This window comes from Barbus barbus (assembly GCF_936440315.1).
Source record: "Barbus barbus genome assembly, chromosome: 23".
NCBI classification, from domain to species: Eukaryota; Metazoa; Chordata; class Actinopteri; order Cypriniformes; family Cyprinidae; genus Barbus; species Barbus barbus.
In genome coordinates this window covers 18,308,734-18,334,099 of record NC_136751.1, presented here as the reverse complement: position 1 = coordinate 18,334,099, position 25,366 = coordinate 18,308,734, and the positions used below count along the sequence as shown (strand labels likewise).

The 25,366-nt window shown below is 37.1% G+C and overlaps 1 protein-coding gene across 6 annotated transcripts in view; it reads left to right on the top strand.

Annotated features, from left to right (window-relative positions):
- The first annotated feature begins 3,659 nt into the window (after positions 1-3,659).
- LOC306843314 (core-binding factor subunit beta) overlaps positions 3,660-25,366 on the top strand; it is a 45,547-nt gene continuing 23,840 nt past the window's right edge. For 5 of the 6 annotated variants that reach the window (XM_079374715.1, XM_079374713.1, XM_079374717.1 and 2 more), the window contains exons 1-3: positions 3,682-4,091; positions 4,771-4,857; positions 6,476-6,592. In XM_079374715.1, the coding sequence (XP_079230841.1) occupies positions 4,014-4,091; positions 4,771-4,857; positions 6,476-6,592 (282 nt within the window). In that variant the 5' untranslated portion in view covers positions 3,682-4,013. Of the gene's footprint in view, positions 4,092-4,770; positions 4,858-6,475; positions 6,593-25,366 lie in introns of all 6 variants that reach the window. The other variant, XM_079374716.1, reaches the window with a different exon arrangement.

Sequence of the window (25,366 nt, the reverse complement as noted above, 5' to 3'; positions counted from 1 at the left end):
AAAGATTACCCTACTTACATTCTCAGATCAACACATCACTTGCAAAACTGCATGGGTTGAAGACATATAAAATCTGGGGGATTTCTTGATCTGTTGTTTATGCATTCTTTCAGCGCAGCTGTGTGCGGCAAACAATTTAGAAACAGTGAGGTGCAAAACTGCTGAGGACTACACAAACAAAACTTTTTCCTCTTGTAGTTTGCACAGACATCGCAGAAAGACTCTAACAAAGTTTTCGGGTGGCCCCTGAGTGGATTTTTAGGGGTAAAACCTTCTGTGTCCATTCAGTTGAAACCTATTGGAAAAGACACCTAGCCTCTAGACTGCGAGCACTCTGTCAAAATGGGTCTCAGACGGTAACCACAGAATATTTCATTAATTAATGAGTGTTATGTGGAGCTATTAAAGCACTCACACGCCCCATTTGGCCCAAAGCACAGCCTTTTAACACATTAACTCACCGCAGATCTCAATCTGATGCATGAGAAAGAGGACGAGAGAAAAACAGAGACAAGCTAAAATTCATCACATGCAGTCTGCAAGGAGACATATACAGGCAGGGCACAAAATCCAATAGCACTCTGTAATCTCTACTTTATGAGCCTTGTAAAAATTTGCAAAACATTTTATACAATGTTGTTCAACTCTAATGGCACTAATGCAGGTCTACTACACAACAGGAGTGTTAATATGAGACCATACATTAGTGGGCCGAGGGAATATGTGCACCCAGTTACCGCTAATGGGTGCTAAACTAATAATTGCTTCGGTAATGTAAGCTTTTACATGGGCCTTTACACACACACACACACACACACACACGCTGTACACTTGTACACTTGCTTTACAATTTTAATTTAGTGCAAATGTTTTTTGTAGATATAGGTTGTTGTTGTTGTTTTTTAAATGTGCACTGGCAATACAATTACATTTGAATTCAATTAGGTGGGGATTATACCAATATATTTCCATCTGACAGATTTTCCACAATTACTGAGAACACATAACTATCATCTAGTTATGTGACAGCCAGAAACAGATGGGTGTGTTTAATAACAAAGAAAGAAAAATGTAGGAAGTACAGAACCCAGTCTGAGTTCAAAATGAACAAGCTACAAATGTAGTGAAGATAGAAGAGTCTTTATTCATCAGCTAACTACTTTTAACCGTAGTATCACACATGCAGCGACATTCTGACAGTTGAAGCACTTATAACATTTGAAAGTCGCACACGATAGCTGTGGTAAGCCACACAACAGTGATGCAATCTGTCTGCTAGATCTGACAGGGCTTGGAGGCCTTTGGATGTTTCTGGTACTGCATTCACTTCCCCATTCTCGCTGTCTTTTCTCTACCTCCCCCTCTGTCCTGAGAAGTTGCAACTTCAAAACATGCACAATAAAGAAAGATATGTCTCAACACCCAAATATTTACCACAGATGTTGTAATACACTCATCTTCCCAAGAACATACTAAAATCATTATAGAAATTAGTTCATATCTATCTATCTATCTATCTATCTATCTATCTATCTATCTATCTATCTATCTATCTATCTATCTATCTATCTATCTATCTATCTATCTATCTATCTATCTATCTATCTATCCATCCATCCATCCATCCATCCATCCATCCATCCATCCATCCATCCATCCATCCATCCATCCATCCATCCATCCATCCATCCATCCATCCATCCATCCATCCATCCATCCATCCATCCATCCATCCATCCATCCATCCATGGAACAGGCTATTTACTTTAAAATATTATGGTAACAATATTACTGTCAGTCCTCTGTCGTATCTGTCATGTGTTCCCGCCTCATGTTTCCTTATTTGGTTTGTTTCCTGTCCTTGTTTTATGTGACTATTAGTTCATTCTGTTCAGGTGTGTTTGTCTCATTAGTGCATGTATTTAAGTTCCTGCTTGTTGAGTTTCGTGTTGTCTGGTCTACTCGTTAACACCGGTGTGTGATGTCCGTGTCTGCCTTGCCTTGTCCTGCCATGTCTTGTCCTGCCATGTCTTGTCCTAGTAAAGTATGTTATTTGAGTTTTCATCCTCGTATGCGTGTTTCTTGCTCCTCCCTCGTGTGTGCACCGTGACAATTACACTTAATATTTTTGAGTAGTCTTTACAACTTGATTTTTTAATGGAATCTACCTGAAAAAAATCATGTAAAATCTCTTAATTTAATTAATCTATGACACAATGAATTTAATACAATTAGTGATATGTGCTCATTTATTTTAAGTTGATCCTCAAATTTCTGTGATTTTGAGTGAGGCCTGTTTGTATTTGACTTGGTTGTTATTTTGTACATTTAAAAGACTGTATATACAGCCAGACAGCTCAAGCAGGAAAATACTTGATAAATACTGGAAAGTATTGCACTAGCACGAGCTTAATGCCTTATAGGAGTAGTATCCAGCTCTAGTCTTCCGCACAATGGTAACTATTGCACTGTGCAATGGAAACTTCAATGTAACAGAAACTCTTTCAAATGTCAAACATAACTGAACATTAAACATTAATAGATGTTTCCCTTCAATCAAAAACACATAAAATAGCATTTAATTTCAAAATTTACTCTCCATCCAGCTATATGCAAAGCATGCTGGGAACTAACAATCACCTCTAAAATAAAACTGCAAAATTGAGCTAATTCTCTTAAAATAAACAGGTAGCCTTCTTTACTTATTTTTATTTTTTTTAGTTTAATCAGTTCCTCAATTCAAGCCTCAAAACTGCTGAAGTTTCCTTTTAAAAAATTAGGAAAACACACCTCTTGGTTTTATTAGTAAAAAGTCCTCAATATTTTCTATACAACACTGAATCACAATTTCTTTAATGAAATATACACACAATTTTTAAGTATCACCTTAATTTTTATAATGAAAATTACAAGACCCATGATATATTTTTTTATCTATCTATCTAATCTATCTAATCTATCTATCTATCTATCTATCTATCTATCTATCTATCTATCTATCTATCTATCTATCTATCTATCTATCTATCTATCTATCTATCTATCTATCTATCTATCTATCTATCTATCTATCTATCTATCTATCTGTCTGTCTATCTATCTGTCTATCTATCTGTCTATCTGTCTGTCTATCTATCTGTCTATCTGTCTGTCTATCTGTCCGTCTATCTGTCCGTCCGTCCATCCATACATCTATCTCTCTATCTATCATCCATCCATCCATCTCTCTATCTCTCTATCCCTCTGTATGTCTGTCTATGAAGACTGTTATTTGTCTTCCTGTGCACGTTTGTTTATCTTGGGCGGATTTCAAACAGATGTGGATGTCTCCAAATTGACTTTGGTAATAAGATTCAAAATATTCTATAGGCCTGTAATAGTTTACATTTTGTGGTTCATATCTATATAACAATGTGAACATCCTCTCTGATGAGAACACGTCATTTTGTTTCTAAGAAATTCGCTAACATGATGTGTTTATAAAGCTGCACAATCTCTATCACAGGTAACAACTCTTGTTTCTATTAAGACTACGAGAAAGAAAAATAGCAAGCATCTCGTGCAGTGAAATTGTGGTGTATTTAACGCCTGCGCACACACGGTACATAGTGGAGAGAATTGTGAATGGGGGGAGTATTTTGGGTGTACAGTCATAAGTCGGACTCCGAGGAGCCAGGAAGTAACTGTGAGCCATGCAGCTCATGCGACGGATAAAGTAGCGCGAGCGAGTGTCTGTTGTCAGCAGTCGGACATCACACGCGCGAGAGTGAGGAAGAACAACAAGCCAACTGCAAATTACTGCCAAATCTAGTGCAGTACAACTCACGGACCCCACAAGAGGCGAAATCCGAGGGAGCTTTTACATTTTAAAGAACACAAAGCTCACTGCAACATACTCCATCATTAGAAGAAGAGAAAAGACGGAAGGAAATAAGAGTTTCAAGGCAACGCTTCACTGTCTTTGCAAGTTTAGACAAATACAATTAACAAAAATTGATCAAATCGCGTTCAGGATGCCTCGGGTGGTCCCGGATCAGAGGAGCAAGTTCGAGAACGAGGAGTTCTTCAGGAAACTCAGTCGCGAGTGCGAGGTGAGCTCGATTCATAGAGAGACATTTGATAAAGTGGCGGAAACAAAGTTGCACCTCTCGCGTGACATGAAAACAAGCGTGTCATCGCCTCTTTCTTTATCAGCCTCTAATGCTCCTGCTGAGAAAAGTTTTTAACCCTCCATTCACGGCAATTGCTAAATTACTTTTTATACATCGCAAGCATGTATCAACAAAAATATAGATGCAGCGTAGACTTAAAAGACGCACCTTTGCACCTCACCTTTTAACCCGTAACGAAAATATGCTTGCTTATTATCCAAATTTAAAACAATATCAAGCGATTTGCATTTCAAACGTGCACTTTTTGTTCTTTTTTTCCAACATATTTTCCGATAGCTTGCATTTATGTTCATTATTCGGCTTTAATCTCAAATTGCTTCACCTCAGGCCACATACTAACCTATTCATCAAAGACAACCTGCAAGAATAAGTTCATTACATTCTTCTGACCACTTTAAATTCAAATTCTGATGAACTAAAGAAAGCACATTGAAATTTAAACAAAACATACCATAAAACTGAACACAAAGAACGGAACATATTGTGACAAGTTAAATAGAGGAACATAAAGATGTTGTAACATTTTTACAGTGTACTCTAATAAAGCTCTTTTATAACAAGGCTCTTTCTTTTGTGACTCTTTCATCCCTGTTTACAGATTAAATACACCGGTTTCCGTGATCGGCCGCACGAGGAGAGGCAGGCGCGCTTCCAGAACGCGTGTCGTGACGGCCGCTCAGAGATAGTGAGTACACGCACCTCACAGCACCGGCCAGTGACTGCTGACCCCCCATCAATGCTGCCAGCTCAATACTTAAATACATTAACATGATTAAACACCCGGAACTGTCACGCCGTCACCAGAAACTATGTTCAAAATACTTCCTCATGTGTAATGAGCGCCAAAAGACTGCAGAGAACATTTATGATCCATATCGTGTTATACTGACTTGTTACTATTTAATTAGCTGTATTAGTAGGACTACAAATAATTAATCAATGCTTAAACATAAAGTGCCTCTCGGCTTCTTTTAATTATCATCAGAAATGCGTCTCACGGGTGCAGATGAACTCGGACGTGTCTCTTTAAAAAATACCCTGAGACTGCATGTTATATAGATTCCCTCGCCTGTTTTTTTTTTCGCCTTTTTTATTATTGATATTTTTAAAATATATCTAACAGTTTTGCATTAGATTCACTTGTGTCATACCCTTTTCTTTGACTGGATTGATAACATGGGGAAGCTTGCTTATCTATCTTAGCTTATCTTGCTTAGCTATCCATAATATTTCTAAGAATAGATGAGACAACTGTTACTTTAATTCAGATGATATTTATACTGTGTATTATAACATTATAGACTAGAGATAGATAAAATAGATTCCACTATTTCTATTTGATGCCACTTTTTATTTAATTAGATTTATCTGGCAGAAATACTTACTGACCAGTAACGTAATGGAAAACATTACAAAAGCATTTCTAATGTAAAATGCAAATAAAAAAATAAAATGTTTTGTTTTGTATAATTTCTACATGTTTTGTGATGCAGTGTTCTCTCATCATGCTGTCATTGCTAAGTCAGTTTTGCTGTGTTGTGACTATGTGCACTTTAGTTCATTAATTAGTAAGATGTGGTCGCTTTTGGTCTCATTTTCCCCTAATGTCAAAAGTAGATTAAATGTTGAGGTTCACAGTCAAGCATATCTATTACAAAGCTACAGAATAACTTTTCTTGTGCCTTTATGTCTTTGCATGCCCATTACAATGATACTGAATACTGATTCATATAATTTACAATATTATTATGTATGTATGTATTGATTTGATTTGATTTTTTAAATGAAAATGCATCAGAATTCTGCAAGACAGTTTGGTATAAAATTCTGTTTTTTGTTGTTGCTCATGCTCCTTGAAAACGTTATTGAGTTATTATACCATAATTCAAAACCTTTACAGCAGTCCTGCTGCTATTAATGTAAGTGAGGGGCTGCATTTAAAACAATTATTGATTTTGTACTCCTCTCCGTCTCTGTTATCTATCTGTCACTCCTCCACTCCTGAATTCTGTCTCCTCTCAAACCCAGTTTGGTGCAGCCCAGTTTGCCAGCAATGAGCGTTGGTAAAATAGAATCAGATGTGTGTAACTCAATACCTCAAATAGAGAAAATGATGACTTGGGTTTTTTTCTCTTTGGGTTTGCCCCCCTCCCCCCTCCCTTCTTTTCCTGATGTTTTGAGCGCTGGCCTTGGCTCCAGGCATTCTCCTCTTCTCTCTGATGTGAAAAGAGAAATGACGGGCTGCATAATTTATGCTCGGGCCTGGCTTTCTTATCCTGTTTGTATTGATTTCCTTCTAAAAGGCTTTTGTGGCGACCGGCACCAACCTCTCGCTGCAGTTCTTCCCAGCCAACCTTCATGGGGATCAACGACAGGCGCCCACCCGAGAATATGTGGACTTCGAGCGGGAGACGGGAAAGGTAGTCCTGACACTCTTTATTTATGTATTTGCCATTATTCCTGCCCCCATTTAAACTTTCAAATGCTCCCCTTATCTCCCCTTTTTTAAATCAGGTCATAAAGATATATACACATTTTCATACAAATGTATGATAATAGTAACATGCAACACTTTCATGAAAACTTTTAGTCAGTCTCAAAAAAAGCCACATGCATGATTTATGAAATCTGAGGAATGATTGAAGAAATCATTTCTGTTTCTCTTTCGTCTTTTCCTTGCTTTACGCAAAGTAGAGGAAGTGTGTCGCTTTCTCAAACCAGACGTATCCATGGTTTAGATGGGCAAAAGCCTTGATTTTCTATAATGATATGTTTCTCTCTCACACATCACAAGGAAAAATGAACCCTTGAAATATTACACTGCACACAGCAAGAAAAACAATCTCTCTTAATGAAACATGGCACAGGTTTCCATTTTAAACTTTCAATTTTATTTCTGTAGCAGTATTATTTCAGACACGCTCATCGGTTTTGAATTTTTGAATTGGTCTTTCAACAACTCCCTCTTGTTTCTCTGGATTTAAGGAATGCATAGCCTCCCTATACCCATAAGAATGTAAAATAAAACCATACCGCACTGCACTGTATTCGTTCCATTTATAACCACTATTAAACTACATATTTATTTCTGTTATTCTAGTCAAAGCTGTCCGTGCCTGTCAGAGAGGCCTGTCATGTCACCTTTGTATGTTCATTCAGAACATTGCTTTAAATATTCAAAATGGACATTAAAAGAACAGTGAAATTTCTGACTTTATAAAATCAAAGTTGGTCTAAACCTGATTGACTTGTGTTTTTTTCTGTGAAACACAAGAAGATATTTTGAAAAATGTCCATACATTGAATGTCAATGCTTGCCAAAAGAAAAAAAAGAGAGTTAAGGGTGAATAAATGATAACACAATTACATTTTTTGGGTGAACTACCTTTGAGATCATTTGATCATGTTCAACATATAATACACACTTAAAAACAAATGTTCTAAAGGGGGGATTTCATAGTGATGCCAAAGGTTAACCATTTTGGGTTCCTTTTTTTTTTTTCTTAGTGTGAAGAACATTTAATCTTAACAATCTAAAGAACCTTTTTCCACTATAAATAACCTTTTTGCAATGGGTGTTCTTCAAGGGACCGTATTTGCCAATGAAGAACCTTTATTTTTAAGAGTGTAAATCAGGTTCTCAGGTTAATTTGTTCTTGTTGTATCTCTTGTGATACTTTACACTGTAAAGAAAGGGAAATACGTAATTGACACCGTCAGGCACTCTGTCAGCCAGGCTTGTCCACAGATGCAGCAAACACTTTCTTAGTGTGTCTGTCACAACTACCAAATGTGATACAAATTTAATTCAAGTCTTCTAACGCTTTAAAGACTCTGGTGCCGAGATGTTTACAGTTCATAAAAGCTGATTAGGAAATATGCAGCCGGCACAACAGCTTTATGGATGGTCGCACAAGACCAATTAAAGGAAACGCTCGGGCCGGATTAAATAGCATTTTGCCATAGGTTCTTTTAAGGTCACCCCTGAGGCCTTTCCCTTCAAGCCTTTGTGTAGAAGAACGTTAGTGTGAGACATTAGAGAGGCACTTACAGGCTTTGTTTGTGTTTTTACCACAAGCCTCTTGCAAAGCTGCTGGTGTTTCTTGTGCTGTTGTGGACAAGGAAGCCTCTCTTCACGGACGCTGCCTCACTGAGATGCGCTCATTAAAAATGCATCTGTGAGAAATCAATGGACCTTTTGGCCCCGAGGCTGACGGACTAATCTTTGGCTGTTAATTATTTAAAAAGGCGTGAAGGGTGTGTGCGTCGATCCCCGTGCTGACGGGCGGCCGAGCATGCGTGTTTCTGAGCCCGCTCTCACTGGTAATCCTATCCACCTGTCTGTCACCTCTGCCAGAACTCAGATACATTCAGCTTTAATGAGCCTCACACCGTCTGCCTTCAAAATACAGCCCACGCAGCGCATACCCCTACACTTTCCAGATCCTAACACTCATACCACTGAAAGCATTTTCTCTGCATTTGCAACACTTATTTGCTATGTTTAAGATGAAAGGCATTTCAATGCATTAGGCATTTGGTTTCCTTTAACAGAATGTAATGTGTTGGTACTGTGGTACTTTGATGGTATCACATGGCGATTACCATATTCATAGCCTATTATATCATTTACATGGTATGGTAAAGTTCTTTTAAATATTAAGGTAACACTTTATAGTAAAGTCCCATTTGTTAACATTAGTTAATGCATTAGATAACATCAACTAACATAAACTTTTTACAGCATTTAGTCATCTTGTTTTTTATTGTTTGTTCATGTTTTGTTAACTGCACTAGAAAAAAATGGTAATCTGCAACAAAATTTAACTTTTAAATTTAGTTTTGTTTGTGTGACCTATTTAGGTTGATTTAGTGATGCTAGATAATATTTTTTATATATATTTTATGTTAAAATCAGTCAATTTAGATGTTACCACATTTTAGTTTTTTTTTTTTCCAGTGCATGCTACTACATACAAAAAGTACTATAGTGATTACCATTGTGTTATTATTATTATTATTTGCATAGTTTTTTTTTTTGTTTTTTTGGACATATACTGTAGTATTCTTAAAATGTACCCTGGAGTACAATGTAAATGCCATTGTAATGCATTTTAGTACCATGAAATATTTTGAATTATCATAGTATTAGCATGTGATTCCACCACCACTATTATTATTATTATTTTAAAGGAAATTATTGACCTTTATTTTGCTGCATCATTTAAAGTATTTTTAAATGATTGATCAGGTAGTCTTTAAGTTAACATATTTTTACCTAGTTGTTGAAAAAAGTGTCATTTATATAATCATCTGGATTTGTGGCTTGTGTATCATTGTTTTAAATCAGATATATGTCTCCTGTTTTAGAAGTTGTTGAAAAAAGCATAAAAATGCATTGACCTTATCAAGTGCTCTTGACAGATTTATATCCACGTAACACGTTTCAGAGTTGGAGTTTCCTTTTTCTTTTGTTTGGAAGGAAATCCTGAATGGACAAACTTTGCTGATAAGGTCTGTCCTCCCTTCCTTTCTTACTTTGTTCTTCCTCCTCACTCACATGTCCTCTGTTTTCCTTTCATCCTTTAATTCTCTGTCTCTTTTTCTTCTCTACACTCACACACACATTCAAATGGTGAACGTCTGACATGGTGAATTCCCTGCAGAGCGGTGAGTGTCAGACCGGGAGAGTTCATGCGTGCGCCCCAGCCTTTGCTCCTAATTAAACTGATTGTTAACCTTTTCCACAAACAGATCCCTCTTAAGAGCTATATGGTTTTAATAGACTACAGCTAAAATATTACCCTAACCGGAAAGCGCTCAGACTTAAAGTTGATCCCAACATGCAAAACCATGTGAGATATTTGCTGCCTGTCATCAGGAATGTGCGATTGCTGTCTGCCTATTGGCTGAGTTGTCCTTACAAGACCGCCGATTGGTTTATTTCTCACACCGTAAATCAGTCATCAACGTCTCATTTGTTACTCACAATGCACATGCTGTGTTTTGCTGCCAGACTCCCAAACTGTAAAAGCAATTTAGAGATAAAAGTAGAGTTGTAAAGAATATGTGAACCACAGCTATGGCAAGAGCACCTTAATTATATGAGTTCACAAGCAGCCGTCTGATGATATGCCTGATAAAAAGAAAGAAATCATTATAATATCTTTAAAATCTGCTACGAGGCAACATTAAAGTTTAAGAACTCTGTATTTAGGGGTTAGATAATCGCTCTGCATTTTTATCTGATTCTGGCTGATACAGTAAAGCTGCATAAATAAATGAAAAATAAAATACTAAAATGTATTGTCTTAACTGCTACAAGTGAATTTGGGCATCACAACAATTACAATATTCAGAATGAAAAAAATTACATTTAAAAGTGTTGTTAATTATTGTTTTTTATTATTAACATTAAGTGAGCATGATAGATGATAGAAAAAGTAATCTGAATTTAAAAATAAAAAAAATTAGCATGTACAATTAAATAAACGTAATATTAATAGTTGATATGATACCGATATTTATGTGCTTCTCTAATTTTTTTTTCATATATTTTGTTCCTTATGGGTTTCACATTATCATGTAAATGTTTTTCTCCTCTGATGAACTCGAACGTGATGACAGACTCAACGTTTTCCACCTCTCACCAGAGACGGGCTCTTTTCCATAATGTTCTCCCTCCATAACTCTCACCTTTCTCTCCTCTCTGGTTTGAAAACACAGTGGTTGCCAGCAGAAGCTGTGCAGGGCCAGTTTAAACTTGGCCTGTGGCAGGGGACAGTAGTATTATCTGAGTAGGGCGGTGGAGCCCCCACAGCACAGCTTAAGTACAGGCTCCTAGTGTCACTGCAGGCTAATGGGAACCAGCTGTGGGTGAGGTTTAATTTTAGCGGTAGGAAGCACAGCCCCAGGGAGGAGACTTTAACCCTGTCCCAGCCAGAGCTGCTCAGAAACCCCAAAGCAAAGGTTAACTGAGTCAGGTATTCCAATAGCCCAAAAGTCACTGAATAAGTGCTGTATCAACTCTATGACAAGGTAAAATGTGATGCATGTACCCTCAGAAGGCAAATGAGAAGCAAAGGGAATTCCATTTGATGTAGGTAGATCATAACCACGCTTCAGTAAAAAAAAAATATATATATATATTTTTGATATCCACTATGAGCAACACTCAACACTAGAGTTTAGTCTAGTAGCTTTTGGCTCTCTGTAAACTATATTGTGCCATTTTTTCCTGCACTACTATTACTAGAGCAAGAAACTCTCTCTCCCTCCCTCTCTTTCATGCAGCTTCTGTCTCCACCACTTAAACTCAATATTGTTGAAATGTGATCTCCTCTGAGATGGAGGCTTCAGCTGTAAGGATTTAAGGAGATCTGATGCTTGGCGCTGTTTCCTCCTCTCCTCCTTCTTTCCTCTGTTCATTCGTGGCTCTTGTGTGTGGTTTTGACTTTTTTTATGCAAAGCAGAAATTGGGTCCGTCTGCTCGGGCCATGCCAGGAGGATTTGGTTTGTCATTTAACTTCGGAAGGGAGAGCAGCAAGAGAGCTGTAAACTGATTGGCCGAGAGTCTCAAACAGCAGCCAGCTTTTGCCCGAGACCCTCCACAGAGCACTAGATGGTGAGCTACCAGAGCTCTGGACTACATAGGGTGACAGACAGATTGCTTGTGGAATAAAATACAAATAAGCTGTGCCATGCTCACATTTAGTAATAGGGATGGGCATTTTGATTAATTTTGGTACTGTGGTAATTTGGTACTGTGACACTTTTTGGCACCATGGACCACAAATTTGATCATCAGAAGAAACATTTTTTAAATATAAAGATTTATACTATAAAGGTAAATCTATAAATCTATAAACAACATGTTATTTGACAAATTAAATAATTGGCTTTTTATTGTTACTGTACTGAGTGCAAAGCAAAATTATTAAAATATATATATTTTTTATATTTTTCTACAACAAAATTTATTTTATTTATTCACAGTAAATATAATTAAGTTTTAAGCCCATTCACACCCAGAACAATAATATTTATTGTTTATTGTAAACATGCCATGTAATTCTGTCATCTGCCACTTTAAACCTTTAAGCTCTTTAAAGCAGAATGCATTCTGATTTGCTGTCATTATTTTTTATTGTTCATCAGCTGGTTATTGTCCTTAGTGTAAAAATGTCTTCTATAAATATACATATAAATAATACATTTTTATATAAATATACAATTTTTTGTTTCTTTTTTCTTTCAAATCTGCAGACACCTTAGAACCCTCTTGTAGCCACCTGTAAACCCTTGTTTGTGTTAAATTTGAACACATAAAAAGTAATCAATTTTAAAAAGGGTAAAAAAGATGATTCAGATACATGTTTGAAATTTATGTATTTTTGCATTTTTAACATTACATCACCAACTTTAACAACCTATGCTTATATTTAGAAAAGAACAGAAATAAATAAAATAGCAATAATAATTAACAATAAAATCCATTTTTGAATAGCATTTTTACTAGTCAGAATATTTGGTGCATAACAATTTCTCAATTAATCAATTACTCAAATAGCTTTGACCTTGAAGGAGTCTTTGATTGCATGCATGTGAGGTTTTGAAAGGCCTAGGGGAAGAACTTGTTTATCCGTATTCAACGTATTTATGTGATAAAAAATGCAACAGTATGTGTGTGTCTCTGATTCGGTGCCAGTGTGAAGGCTCCTGTGTCGGAGCCACACTGGGGCGTGGTGTTTTTCTCTCTCAGACGCTATAAATCTTCAGCATGTCTGTGTGTAAGAATGTTCGCTCGGGGGCAGATAGGACGGGGAAGAATCGGACTAAATGACTCCATTATGAAAGGGGTTGCAGTCTGAGGCCTCACCACAGGAATTGGTGTTTTAATAGCTTTGCGTTTCCAAAACTATTAAGCAAGTTTTCCACGTGCGTAAGTGTGTTTGCGTGTGTGTATCGAGATTCAGACTCTGACTCACATTCAGTGTGGGTGTACACTTCATTCTGCACCCCTATTTGTATTATTGTGTGTGTTTGCGTAGGTTTGGTGACTATCCATTAATCTGTATATGCGTGTGTCTGTTTTTCATACATTTTCCTACGTGTGTGAATGCTACGCTTAGCAAGCACATCTCCATATTCATGACTAGTCATGTACCGCGGAACATGCTGTGGAGCTGCGTGGCGCCAGTTTGACAGTTAACTCCAAGACCGAACACATGGGGAGAAACGCTCATGGAGCCACGCTCAGCTGCCGACGCTCACTGGAGGAAATCAAACGAGGAGCAGACGAAGGCCTCTCATCTTCCTCTCTCCTTCTGCCATTCAGCTGAGGTGGAGCGTTCCTCATTATTTGCTAGTTTTCCAATCATAAATCAGTGTTGTGGTCTGATTCACAAACAGATTTTTAAAACGGATAGTTCTGAATCTAAATTCTATAGACTATTAACTATAGACACAAATGTGACCTCACTGTCATTAATTGCTCACCCTCATCCCTCATGTTGTTCCAAACCCGTAAGACCTTCGTTCATGTTCAGAAGACAAATTAAGATATTTTTGATGAGCTTTCTGACCCTGCATAGACAGCAATGCAACTGACACGTTCAAGACCCAGAAAGGTAGTAAGGGCATTGTTAAAAGAGAAGAAATTGTTGAATAAAGTCATTATTTTTGCTTTCTTCGCGCACTAAAAAGTATTCTCGTAGCTTCATAAAATGAAGGTCGAACCTCTTATGTCACATGGACTATTTTAACAATGCCCTTACTATCTTTCTGGGCCTTGAACGTGGTCGTTGCGTTGCTGTCTATGCAGGGTCAGAAAGCTCTCGGATTTCATCAAAAACATCTTAATTTGTGCTCCGAAGATGAAGGAAGGTCTTGCGGGTTTGAAACGACTTGAGGGTGAGTAATTACTGACAGAATCCCTTTAATGTGGCAAGTTACTACAGCTTTACAACCACATACAGCTTACATTTATTATTATAATGAACTTTATTATCTGGCTAAAGGATTGTTTATTCAAATAATTAATAATAATAACGTACATTTAATTATTGTATACTTGTGCTTTTATCATTGAGCTTTTGCAGCGGCACACAGTCCTTTGTGGCTTGTCGTTTTATTTGAACCACTTCTTTGTAATGATTCATTTGAACTCATTCTCAAAGCTTTTGTTAATGAGATGGGTGACACATTGGACCCATTAACAACACCATATCTAAACAGTCTAATTGAAAACTTTGAAAAACTGGTTTATTTAACTAAATGTAAATATAAAGATGGATATTTCTGAGTGATGATCCAAATGAATCAGTGAATAATTTTTGAAGTGATTCTTTGGCAATAATAAATTCACTAGAATGATTTAGACTTGTCAGTGTATACTATTTCATCTATTTCATTGTTCATTTTGACGCTTTTCAGAACTGTGACAGGAACTACCCTGCTAGTTAACTTTGGTTAATCATAACGTGTTTTTTGTGAACTCTGCTCCGAGTTTGTAGTGACATGCAGAATGATAAACTACGGTTTCCGTAAAAATGCAGTGGGCTGCAGTGGAGTCTCATGTTTGCTGCGATCTCAAACGGAAGCTGGTCTGTTCACCGTTTGCTTGTCAATGACATCATCAAAGCGTATGTGCTAATTGATTCCTGCTGCTGCCATCTCACATGCCTCTGATCTGATCCCAATTTGTTTGAAGTTGGAAGGAAAAATGGCCTCATTGTGTTTGGCCATACAACAATCTCTTAAGCAAGATCTTCATGGAAAGCCAGTATTGTAACTCTGAACAGACTGAGAGGAGATGCAGAGAGGGATGTAATCAGAGGGTGGACGCTTTGTCCATCATATTCTTGCCTTCCCCCATAGGGATTCAATTATAGTGCCCAGCTCGGGTTTCTCAGGCCCGTCTCTCGGCCTTCCAGTCACACCCCTCTGATCAATAAACTCTGCACATCATCACCACATTGTTCTTTCTGTTCCCGTTCAGTATGGCCAGGTTCCCTCCGTCTTGCTCACGTATCACACTCACTTTGGTTTTTCAAAATGTCTCGTTGTGGATTATAGTGTTTTAACAAGAAATGCAAAACTTTTCAATGTTCAGCCAAGCAGACAGGAAAATTTGACTCCAAACCCTTCAAGCTCTAGAGAAGTAGCTGTATTTACACTATATTTGTGTGTATCTTCTTGCGTAATTGCTTGAAACTGCAACTTTGCTAATAGCAAACAACTAATATCTAATTATCAGTATAGCTCAATATTTGCTTCATAGTGTATACATGTCTGCATAAAATCTACATCCAGAGTTCTGTCACAGCTCATAACTGTCTGATTGTGTGATATATCACAGTTTTATTCACCTTGGAAGAGGCTAAAGTACTGTAGGGGACAGAAGTTTTTATAGGCTTGCTACATTTTTGAGCGACCTTTTCAACTGCTATATACATCATTTGTTACTACTGAGGTGTGTGTGGTAGATCTCATCTGCTGTGTTATTCTTTGAACACGGTCCATCTCTTTTCCTTCGGAAACATGGAGGTCTGCTCAGAAACCCAGTTCTGCTGTTTGGGTTGGACCGCTGTAAGAAAGTGAGAAGGAGAGAGAAAAAGGAAAAAAATAAAGATTTTGCCGTTTCTGGATGTAATGCAAAATTAGTTTTTCCTGGTTATGACAGACTTCTCCTTGCCATTCCTCTTGCGAAAGATTTCCTTTCATAAGACTATTCAGGAGGTGCCATTTCTTCATTTGGTATTGAGAAAGATAAATCACATTGAGCTAAGATTGTCTACAGGAACGTTTCCATAAATGTATTTATCGATATTATGTGTTTATGCTGCATGTATAGCTCTAGAGCAGGGGTTCCAAAACTTTTTTGTTAGCCAAAACCCTTAGACGCACAATATTTACTTAAGTACCCCCTGAGATTAAAACTGAGGAGTTAATATTTAAGTAACTTAATAACATATTCATCGCATGTTCATCTTTTTTAGCAACTGTTTTTGGTAACACTTTACTATAGAGACCAATTTTCACTGTTAACTAGTTGCTTATTAGCATGCCTATTATTACCATATTGGCTGTTTATTAGTACTTATAAAGCAAATATTCTGCATAACCATATTCTACATCCCTAATCATAACTAATGTCTAAACTTAACAAATACCTTACTAACTATTAATAAGCAGCAAATTATGAGTTTATCGAGGCAAACGTCATAGTTAATGGTTTGTTAATGGTGAGAATTGGAATAAGGTGTGACGATTTTTAGAAACCCAGTCAAATTAAATAATAGTAACAACAACAGAAATTATTATTACTATTATGAAAATTAAGACCAACCCTGAAGCTTTTATTTTGTCAAACTGTCAGCACATGTAACTGTAATCTCACAAACCCCCTGCTTTTCATTTACAATCAATTTCTCAATTCTCTCTGTCTATAATGTATATTATTCCCTGAATAGTTCCCTAAAAAAGTGTCTTTCCAAATTATATGGCATGCAGCAAAAAAAAGAATGTAGAAACGACAAATGGACAAACAAATAGGGAATCGTCCGTTCTCATAATATTAGCAGATGTGATGTTAGAGTGTATGGGAATGGCAGGTCCAGGGCTGTAGCCTGAGTGTTGGTGGTATCTCAAGTGTTTGTGAGAGCCCTTTGCTCTTGACTCTCTGTCTGACAGTGCTGTTGGCTGGGCCAGATCTTTTTTTGGGTTGAGGTTATTTTATTCTGCACTTGTACAAGGGTCCAGGTGAGAAATACAGCAGCTCTGTGTGGTTTTACATTCCTGTTGGCTAATTCCAGGAAAGAGCCTCCTCTCAGGACACAGGTGGGCGACCGGTGCGGTCACCGTTCTCACATCTCTCTGCACTCATGTTGTGACATGTATGCGCATACTTATTTCTGGTTACAATTGTTGAGTGTGCATGTTTCACACAAGCAAACACATACTTTATATGTCAAAAATGTTATACAGCAAAGTTTTTGTAATTAGCTGTGAAATTATCAAAATTGATTTTGGTTCTTAAATACAGTAGCTTTTAAACATTGGCAATGGCAGCATATGATTATAATAAAATGTCCTGTATCTGAAGTACAATTTATGTTCGACTCAATATCTACATCTATCACACGCCATAAAGATTCACATAAATCATGTAGATAATATGAAACAAATGCCTTTACAGTAGTACAAGTGGAATTAAATTACATCAGAATTGCAGTGTATTTTTCCAGTGCACCTGTCCAATCTGTAAATAAGTTTCTGAAGTTAAATTTAATCTTCAAACTCTTAGTTGGAGATGACAGGAAAGAGAGCAGAGACAGAGACAGTGTGGCTGGGTCATGTCGCCAAGGTCTGTCCTTTTCTTTCCAAGATTCACTTTTACAATCACTAAGTCAATGTCAGCAGAAACTGGGTTGTTTGGAGACTTGAACAGACAGAGCCAACAACCATTTGATTGTCAGCGTTATTTTGGAGCAGTTACGTGGACAATGACTGTCTTATTACTAAAGTAGTTAACTAAAAACTAAAACCATGAAACAATTTTTGTTACTTGACATAAAATGTAAAATATGTATATATAAAATTATTTTATTTCAGAAAGTTAGCCAAGTCAACATTTCTTATTTTCTTTTAGTTTATCCTAAAACAACTAAAACAAATAAAATGAATAAAATTACAGAGATGTATTATTAAAAAAAACTTCCTTCTTTTTAAAAGAAATTAATGCTTTTATTCTGCAAGGATACATTAAAAGTGACAGAAAAGACTTAAAAATATTTCTTTATAGTTCTTTTGAACTTAATCTTTAAATAAATCTTAAAAAAATAAATGTATTACAGTTTCTACAAACATAGCACTGTTTTCAACATTGATAATAAGAAATGTTTCTTCAAATCAGCATATTGCAGTGATTAGCATATTACAATTTTTCAGAATAATAGTAATTCATTAATTGCTAATGTATTAATATAAAGTAATTAATTTATAAAGCTAATTAATTGATAAATTACTAATAAATTATTAATTAATAATTTTGTAAATATATTAGACTAGAAAACAATTTCATTAATAAATCACTAATTTATGAATATAAATTGAATTTATATTTTAAATTACTAATCAATTATTAATTAATCATTTCTAAATGATTAGAATGGAAAACAAGTTGTAATCATTTTTCACAATATTACTGTTCTTCACTCTAAAAATGCTGGATTAAGTACAACACAGCGCCACATGGGAGAAATATGGTCAAACCCAGCGACTGGGTTGTTCTGACTAAGTGGTTGGGTTAAATGTTTAACCCCAACCTTCTGGGTAGTTTTATTTAGCTTAACTATTGTTTATATGGCTGTATTGTTTATTGTTTATATGTTATATTTGTGTGTGGTGCAGTACGTGTCAGAGCTGGCCAGAGGGGGTTTATCCTGATGGAGAATGGTGTAGCCTAATTGTAGGTTGTAGGGGTTTGTGGGAGGAGACAGAGGGCCAGAACGGCCCTAATAGACTGACAACCCTCCGTCTTTGTGTTTGTGGCAGGTGGCGTGGGCAGACAACTTCAGGCCTGTGGGGCTTCTGCCTTCCTCTGTGCGAGTGCATTAACAAAAGAGGGCTTTTGTCGGTTAATTTGGATATGTGCACATGGGAGTGTCTGGAGTGTGTGTGCATGAAACAATACTGCAAACGTTTAGTTTCTGCCTGTCTCTGATTACACAGAGACGCATGCTCTATCTCTCAGGCTGCTTTGCCTAGGCGTGCTCAACACCTGCACCGGGCCGCACCTGCTTTGTGTGTGGGTGTGTGTGTGTAAAGCTCAACTGTAACTTCACACACACTTTTCAGTATGTTTGTGTCTGCAAAATGTCGCCTAGTATGAAAAACTTTAAAGTGAACACAGATGGATGGGCAGATGGATACCTAGACTGAAAAAAATGATCACTTAGAAATTGCAGTAAATATCAGAAATAATTGCAACTGATGTATTGAATTAAACATGGAATTCTGAGGTAGAAATACTGAAATAGTATCTTCTTGTAAAATAATTTTTACAGTGTAAATATATTGAGATAAAATAGAGTGTCAGTTTCGTAAGCCATCAGGAGTGCAGCTATGCCTCCCACTTAAATGTTAACATTCACTCCCTCCCTCTTTTACCGGTAGTTGCTCTGCTGTGTATCTGTTTGTGTGTGTGTCCTTGGGGCCTGCTAGTATCTCTTTATTGAAAGAACAGGTGCCTTTTGCTCTTACTCATACTCACACAGATATGACTCAGACACTCTGAGTGCATGGAGAGTCGTATGTCATGTCTTTGTTGAGGAGGAGGATCCCGCTCTAAGGGCCATGAGTCAGGCAAGTGTATGACAACCAGGATGGACGGCAGGGGGGCTCTAACGCTGATGATCATTTGCTCTACTGGGGATCTTTTGCACTGCAGTAGTTAGCACATATGCTAATGATATATTGAGCTATGGTGCTCTCATGAGGACACAGCTTCGATTCTGGTTTGGCTGGAACTTTGCTGCCTCACAGGATAAAAGTGAATTTTTATAAGGTTTATTTCATTTAAATACTATTTTTTTTTATTAATATTTTTTATTGAATATATAATATCAGTCACATTTTATATAAAGGTCCAATTCTCGCCATTAACAAACCATTAATTACAACTTTGCCTCAATAAACTCCTAATTTGCTGCTTATTAATAGTTAGCAAGGTAATAATAATAATAATAATAATACATTTTATTTGTAATGCGCCTTTCTTAAACTCAAAGCGCTACAGCATGTACAAACAAAATAACAAATCAACCAAAAGTACATAATATCAAAATAAAATCACAGTAAATAATCACAAATTAAAAGCTTTACTAAAAAGATGCGTCTTAAGAAGTTTCTTAAAGCAATCCAAGGAAGCAGCTTTCCTAATGAATGCAGGTAGGCCCGTTATAAGAAAAAGCATGGTTTTTAATTTACAACGAGGCTGATACAAGGAGAGACAACCAGCAGAATTGAGAGAGAGAAAGAGTAGAAAGAGTGACAAAATCGCTTAACAGAACTTGCTGTTAAAGCAAGTTCTGTTAAACCCCCAAATGTCTCTTTGTTAAACCCCCAAAGAGAGAATTACAATAATCGAGCCTTGATGTGATGATGGCATGAATAAGCCTCTCAGCATCAGGCCTGGAAGGAAAGGGTCTAATGCGAGCAATGTTACGAAGATGGAAAAAAGCAACTTTCGTTATGTTTTTGAAATGAGAATTAAAAGTCAGCTGAGCATCAAAAATCACGTCTAAATTACGTACCTTTTTAAAGCAGGTGAAACAATCCCTTCACTGAGTGAGGCATTGACAATAGCAGTAATGTGGGGTACAATAACAGACAGTTTTTCAATACAGTAGTAGGGAAAGGATCCAATAATCAAGTAGTTGAATTCATTGATCAACAACCTTAAAACTTGAGAGAACATGATCAGAGAGATTTGGAGGATGCAACTCAACAAATTCAGACACATGATCACAGGCAATAGAACTATAGATATTGTCAATTTTAGATGAAAAGTAATTGAGAAACTCATTACACTGCTCGGTAGTGGAACAGTTAATGTTACTAGAAGGTTTAATAAGATTGTTGACTGTTCTAAACAGGACTCTGGGATTAGAGATGTCACTAGTACTAATAATTGTAGAATAGTATGCCATTTTTGCAGATTTGAGAGCATTGTGATATTCAATCTGATGCTGATTAAACATTGATCTATGAACTGTTAGACCAGATTTTTTGTATATCCACTCCAACTGCCTGCCTTTAGCTTTCATTCGACGTAACTCAGATGTATACCATGGAGCTGATCTCTTGAAAGAAACAACACGTTTTTTCAAAGGGGCAATCTCATCCAGAATACAAGTAAAAACAGCGTTATACTGGTCAACAGAGGCCACAACCGGTAAGTCACCAATAGTAAGACTAAGATGGTCAAGATCAATATCACAGATTTTCCTAAAACAGATAATACGCTCTTTCACAGTCTGCAGGGAAGGAGGAATCAGATAAAACGTGAGAAGCTTGTGGTCACTTATACATGCATCAGTACAATCAAGTTGTTCAATGATTACTCCTACAGTGCAAACCAGATCTAATGTGTGACCGTGTTTATGCATTGGAAAGTTAACATGCTGAGTGAGATTAAAACATTCTAAAATGTCCATAAAGCTCACTGTGTTAGTGCAAGCCACGTTATCAACATGAATGTTTAAATCACCAGTTAAGAGAACAACTGGACAGATTGCACTGGCAAGCGTCAGAAACTCAGTAAATTCTGAGAAAAACAGGATGATAAATATTTAACACCAAAACTGGTGAGAGACCATTCAATTTAAATGCCAAGCATTCAAATGATGAAAAACAAGGCAATGAGACTTCATTTAAAGCAACATCAGATCGATAAATGACAGCAAGACTGCCACCTCTACCGGTGGAACGCGGCCGGTCTATAGGTGTAACCAGGCAGAGCACATATATTTAGATTAAGATTTGTCTGATGCCACGTTTCACAAAGGCAGAAAAAGTCCAGTTCTTTGTCCACAACAATGTCACAGATTGTCGCTTTGTTGTTTATAGAGCGAGCGTTTAGATGCGCAAACCTGATTGTGTCAAGGCGGACACCTCCACTAGATGCAGTAGACTTCTGAAGGTAGGAGAAGTTCGCAGGACAAACACGACGCGGAGATAGATGGAGGCGATCCAAGCGCCTCTGAGTCCAAACTGATCGCTTGCTTGCAAATTCCGGCGGGAGCCTCGGTGAACGTATTTTGGCCAGCGAAGGAGATGTAGCGAGCACAGTGTATCCAGAACACATGTAGCAGGAGGCACAGAGTGATCAAACTGAAAAAGTTCCGGAGCAGAGTATTTTAGCATGATGAAGTCTGGGTGATCAAAGTAAATCTTGCAGTAAACTCCAAATAAAACCAGAACTAAAACAAGTAAAATCCAGGAAGGCCTCATATTAGCAGCGGGTAGGCTATATGCCAAAAGACGAATAGGTAAAAATGCAAGCGTCAAGAGGCCGCAAGGTCACCACTCGAGAAACATCAGCCAATCCAACATCAGAATCAAAAACACATTAAACAAAGAAACAATTAATTTAACGCACTGATAGAGAAGCGGCAACCACATTGCGCCAGCGTCCTCTCACACCACCACATGATGTCATCATAGGTACTTTTTAAATATAGGTTTTGGGTGGGATTAGGGATGGTCATGCAGTATATGTGCTTTAAAGGTACTAATAAACAGCCAATATGTTAATAGGCATGCTAATTAGCAACTAGTTAATAATAAGAATTGGTCCCTATACTAAAGTGTTACCATAATATCATATATGTGATATATATAATCATATTTATAATTTAAGTTAATTTGTTAGTCATTTTATTTTATATAAAAAATATAATAAATAAATATTAATATATAAGCTCACCAAGGTTGCATTTAATCAAAAATACAGTAAAAACTGAAATATTGTGAAATATTATTTTAATTTAAAATACTGTTTTCTATTTTAATTTATTATAAAATGTAATTTATTTCTGTGATGGCAAAGCTGAATTTTTTAGCAGCTATTACTCCAGTCTTCACTGTCACGTGATCCTTCAGAAATCATTCTAAAGGCTGGAATGACACAACGTTTGTCCAGAGTTTTGTCCTGATTTACAGTATGGAAGAGTTGATGGCAGTTGCTGAAATTCTGAGGCAATCTGCTGGTTTGGAGCAGTTAGAGTTGAACAATTGACTCTGGTTTTTCTGGATATTAAACATGCTTGATATTTTGAGCCATTATTCACATATTGCTTTCAGTTGTCAAGTTTCTCCTAGAAACTTTTTTGTTAGCTAGTTTGTTTGCGTTCGGAATGACTTTAAAGTCTGGTAATGTGTGATTCTCAGTTGTTTAGTATGATTATTATTACTGTTGAAAGGTGCTTAATATTTTAATATTTTGCATTTATTTGTAATACAATTTAACATTATTAACTTTAACATTTAGAACTTTACTGTCTCTTTTGTTCAATTAAATGCATTAAAAACAGCTAACCCCAAAACAATATATAAATCACAAATTTATCTATATATCTAGGTGCTATTCAATTCAATTATTGATCATACATAAAATTTAGTTTTTGATAAACCATCTTGAAAAGATCTGCATAGCTGGTCTCCAGAACATGTTATGTTTCCAATGCTGGTGTGCCAGATGCCTTAATTATGTAACCCAGCGACTACCTTGGCCAACCATCATCACCCAGAAAGACCATAATGGTCAACCAGCTGGTTAACAGCATGGCTACAGTATGTTACAGGTTATGTCACCAGCTAGACAGGTACCAACCACATCCAGCATAAACAAGCCTGGACCACTGTAGACATTCATGCTGATTTTTTTATTTTTTTATTTTTTTTAGGTAAGGCAGTAATGTGTATCTTATTAACATTTGGTCATGTTTGGGCCATTTGACGTGGAACTGGGCAATGAAATGTCCTGCCACTTCCTCTTCCTCAGCAGCTTAGTCATAAGACTGGCAGAGAGGCATCTGCTCTGTGTACAAGAGCGTTTTAGGCAGCTTGAGTGCTTAAATAGACATGGGCACTGTGTCCTACTGTCACAGGATAAGCTAAGAGGGACGGAAGAAAACACTCAGAACATTAGTTAGATTAGATATGGGCAGTGGGACACAGTGTCAACCTGTCTTTGTTGTAGTACCATGGCTGTGTAACTCACACAAATCTGTGTGACCACTGGTACAGTATTTGAGTCACAGATCTGATACAGCACTTACTGTGAGATGTGAAATGAAGCGCTCATGGGCTGTCATTCTCTTTCTGTTTCTCTGGACATAAAGAGGGAAAGTCCAGGAAAGGCCCTTTGAGGGCACTGACTCACAAATATAGAAAAGCACACACACAGACGCAGTTTCATCAGACACATTATGTTCGTATGTGTGAATAATCCAGTGATCAGCAACTGCTGCATAATTAGCACTCGTGTGGGATCACACACAAACACACACGCTCTTACTCACAAAAAGCTCCACTCATGAGGTGCGGGGACACAATGCCCCTCTGTCAGCATTCGTGTAAGTGTGTGTGTGTGTGTGTGTGTGTTCTTCCCCCCTCTTACAGGACCAGCCTCCTCCTCTCTTGGCTTCAGATGCTTCTCTGCTGGTTTTCTTTTCCCTCGCATGCTGCAAATCTGCTGATGATGGCCTGGCACGTGTCTGAACGAGGGGCAGCCTGCCAGTGCGCCAGTCACACATCTCACTGTTGCCACAGCCACACTGGGTCTCCCCACTGCCTAGTTATTCAGTTCCCTTCAATTTTACTTTATTCATCACAGTTCATGCTATTTTAATTTATCAGAACTTTCGATTTTAGATACACTTTAATTCAGTTGGTTTTTAAATCAGTTTTAGTTGTTCATGTGAGTCACAACTGAAAATGTAATATGTCTTTAGAATTGAGGTGAGACCACTTTAGTACAATCCAAATTCCTGTTTTTAAATGTTTTAAAAAAAAAGACTTTCAAATCACATGAGCCGATATTTTATTCACAATAGAACACAGAGAACATAACAAATGTTTAAACGGAGAAATTTGACATTTTTGTCCACTAAATGAGCTCATTTCAAATTTAATGCCTGCTACAGGTCTCAAAACAGTTGGCACGGGAGCAACAAAGGGCTGAAAAAGCAAGAAATTTTTAAAAGATTAATCTGGGAGAACATCTAGCAGCTAGTTAAGTTAATTGACATCAGGTCTGTAACATGATTAGCTTTAAAAGTGATGTCTTAGAGAGGCAGAGTCTCTCAGAATTAAAGATGGGCAGAGGCTCTCCAGTCTGTGAAAGAGTGCATACAAAGATTGTGGAATACTTTAAAAACAACGTTCCTCAGTCAAATTGCAAAGGCTTTGGAAATCTCATCATCTACAGTGCATAACATCATCAAAAGATTCAGAGAAACTGGAGAAATCTCTGTGCTTAAGGGACAAGGCTGAAGACCTTTGTTTGATTCCCGTGGTCTTCGGGCCCACAGATGACACTGCATCACTCATCGGCATGATTCTGTCATTGACATTACGAAATGGGCCCAGAAATACTTCCAGAAACCACTGTCGGTAAACACAATCCG